This window comes from Salvelinus fontinalis, chromosome 10, assembly GCF_029448725.1.
Source record: "Salvelinus fontinalis isolate EN_2023a chromosome 10, ASM2944872v1, whole genome shotgun sequence".
Lineage (NCBI taxonomy): Eukaryota > Metazoa > Chordata > Actinopteri > Salmoniformes > Salmonidae > Salvelinus > Salvelinus fontinalis.
The window spans coordinates 44,967,244-44,969,743 of NC_074674.1; the positions used below are offsets into that span (position 1 = coordinate 44,967,244).

The 2,500-nt window shown below is 40.4% G+C and overlaps 1 protein-coding gene across 1 annotated transcript in view; it reads left to right on the plus strand.

The window, feature by feature from the left end:
* The window catches only part of LOC129863309 (protein furry homolog), a 186,423-nt gene that overhangs the window by 111,847 nt on the left and 72,076 nt on the right, over positions 1-2,500 (plus strand). The window contains exons 27-28 of the mRNA XM_055935200.1: positions 1-41; positions 2,127-2,298. The exon at positions 1-41 is cut by the window's left edge and continues 59 nt beyond it. Coding sequence (XP_055791175.1) covers positions 1-41; positions 2,127-2,298 — 213 coding nt within the window. The remainder of the gene's footprint in view (positions 42-2,126; positions 2,299-2,500) is intronic.

Here is a 2,500-nt window from a genome sequence, read left to right on the forward strand (position 1 = left end):
CCAGCAGAGAAATATACGAGATCTCCATGCAGCTGATGCAGGTAGGACAGACACACAGTCTTGTATTGCTACCCTTGTGGGGACCAAATAATTGATTCCCATCCAAATCCTATTTTCCCTAACCCTAAATCTAACCCTAACCTTAACCTAACCATAACTCTAAACTTAACCCTAAGCCTAAACTTAACCTTAACCTAACCCTAAAACTATACCTAACCCAAACGCCTAACCCTGACCGTAACCCCTGACCCCAACCTTAATTCTAACCCTAATCCTAGTTGTAACCCTAAACCTAACCCTGACCGTAACCCCTAACCCCAACCTTAATTCTAACCCTAATCCTAGTTGTAACCCTAAACCTAACACCAACCTTAAGTCTAACCCTAATCCTAGATGTAACCCTAAACCTAACCCCAACCTTAATTCTAACCCTAATCCTAGATGTAACCCTAAACCTAACCCCAACCTTAATTCTAACCCTAATCCTAGTTGTAACCCTAAACCTAACCCCAACCTTAATTCTAACCCTAATCCTAGATGTAACCCTAAACCTAACCCCAACCTTAATTCAAACCCTAATCCTAGTTGTAACCCTAAACCTAACCCCAACCTTAATTCTAACCCTAATCCTAGATGTAACCCTAAACCTAACCCCAACCTTAATTCTAACCCTAATCCTAGTTGTAACCCTAAACCTAACCCCAACCTTAATTCTAACCCTAATCCTAGATGTAACCCTAAACCTAACCCCAACCTTAATTCTAACCCTAATCCTAGATGTAACCCTAAACCTTACCCCAACCTTAATTCTAACCCTAATCCTAGTTGTAACCCTAAACCTAACCCCAACCTTAATTCTAACCCTAATCCTAGATGTAACCCTAAACCTAACCCCAACCTTAATTCAAACCCTAATCCTAGTTGTAACCCTAAACCTAACCCCAACCTTAATTCTAACCCTAATCCTAGATGTAACCCTAAACCTAACCCCAACCTTAATTCTAACCCTAATCCTAGTTGTAACCCTAAACCTAACCACAACCTTAATTCTAACCCTAACCCTAAAACTATACCTAACCCGAACGCCTAACCCTGACCGTAACACCTAACCCCAACCTTAATTCTAACCCTAATCCTAGTTGTAACCCTAAACCTTACCCCAAAGCCTAAAATAGTATTTTTCCTCGTGGGGACCAGCAAAATGTCCCCACTTGTCCCAATGTTCCTTGTTTTACTATCCTTGTGAGGACTTCTAGTAGTTAAACAAAAACACACACACACATGTATTATACAGTACTATACAGTACACATGTATTATACAGTACTATACAGTTCACATGTATTATACAGTACTATACAGTACACATGTATTATACAGTACTATACAGTTCACATGTATTATACAGTACTATACAGTACACATGTATTATACAGTACTATACAGTACACATGTATTATACAGTACTATACAGTTCACATGTATTATACAGTAAGGTACAGTACACATGTATTATACAGTACTATACAGTACACATGTATTATACAGTACTATACAGTACACATGTATTATACAGTACTATACAGTTCACATGTATTATACAGTACTATACAGTACACATGTATTATACAGTACTATACAGTACACATGTATTATCCAGTACTATACAGTACACATGTATTATACAGTACTATACAGTACACATGTATTATACAGTACTATACAGTTCACATGTATTTGTTTGATTGCCATATTCGTAAGCCAAGCTATGTGTGTGTATTAGGTGTGTGTATCTGATGTGTGTGTGTTAGGTGTGTGTATCTGATGTGTGTGTGTTTCAGGTTCTGGAAGCCAAGCTGTGTGTGTGTATTAGGTGTGTGTATCTGATGTGTGTGTATCTGATGTGTGTGTGAATTAGGTGTGTGTATCTGATGTGTTTGTGTTTCAGGTTCTGGAAGCAAAGCTGTGTGTGTGTATTAGGTGTGTGTATCTGATGTGTGTGTGTATTAGGTGTGTGTATCTGATGTGTGTGTGTATTAGGTGTGTGTATCTGATGTGTGTGTGTTAGGTGTGTGTATCTGATGTGTGTGTGTATTAGGTGTGTGTATCTGATGTGTGTGTGTTTCAGGTTCTGGAAGCCAAGCTGTGTGTGTACTCTAAGCGCATGGTGGAGCAGAAGCCTGGTAACATTCTGTATGGGACACATGGACCTCTACCTCCTCTCTACAGCGTCTCTCTGTCCTCACTCTCTACACAGCTGGCCTCCATGTACCCCGAGCTCACTCTGCCTCTCTTCTCAGGTTACTACACCTGTGTGTCTGTTTGTGTGTGTGTGTCTGTGTGTGTGTGTGGGGGGGGGGGGGGGGGGGGGGGGAATAGTAAACAAACAACACTCTGACCAGCTGGGGACATTTTGTTAGTCCTCACGAGGTCAAATGCTGTTTCTAGGGGGTTTAGGGTTCAGGTTAGAATTAGTGTTAGGGTTAGAATTAAGGTTAGGAT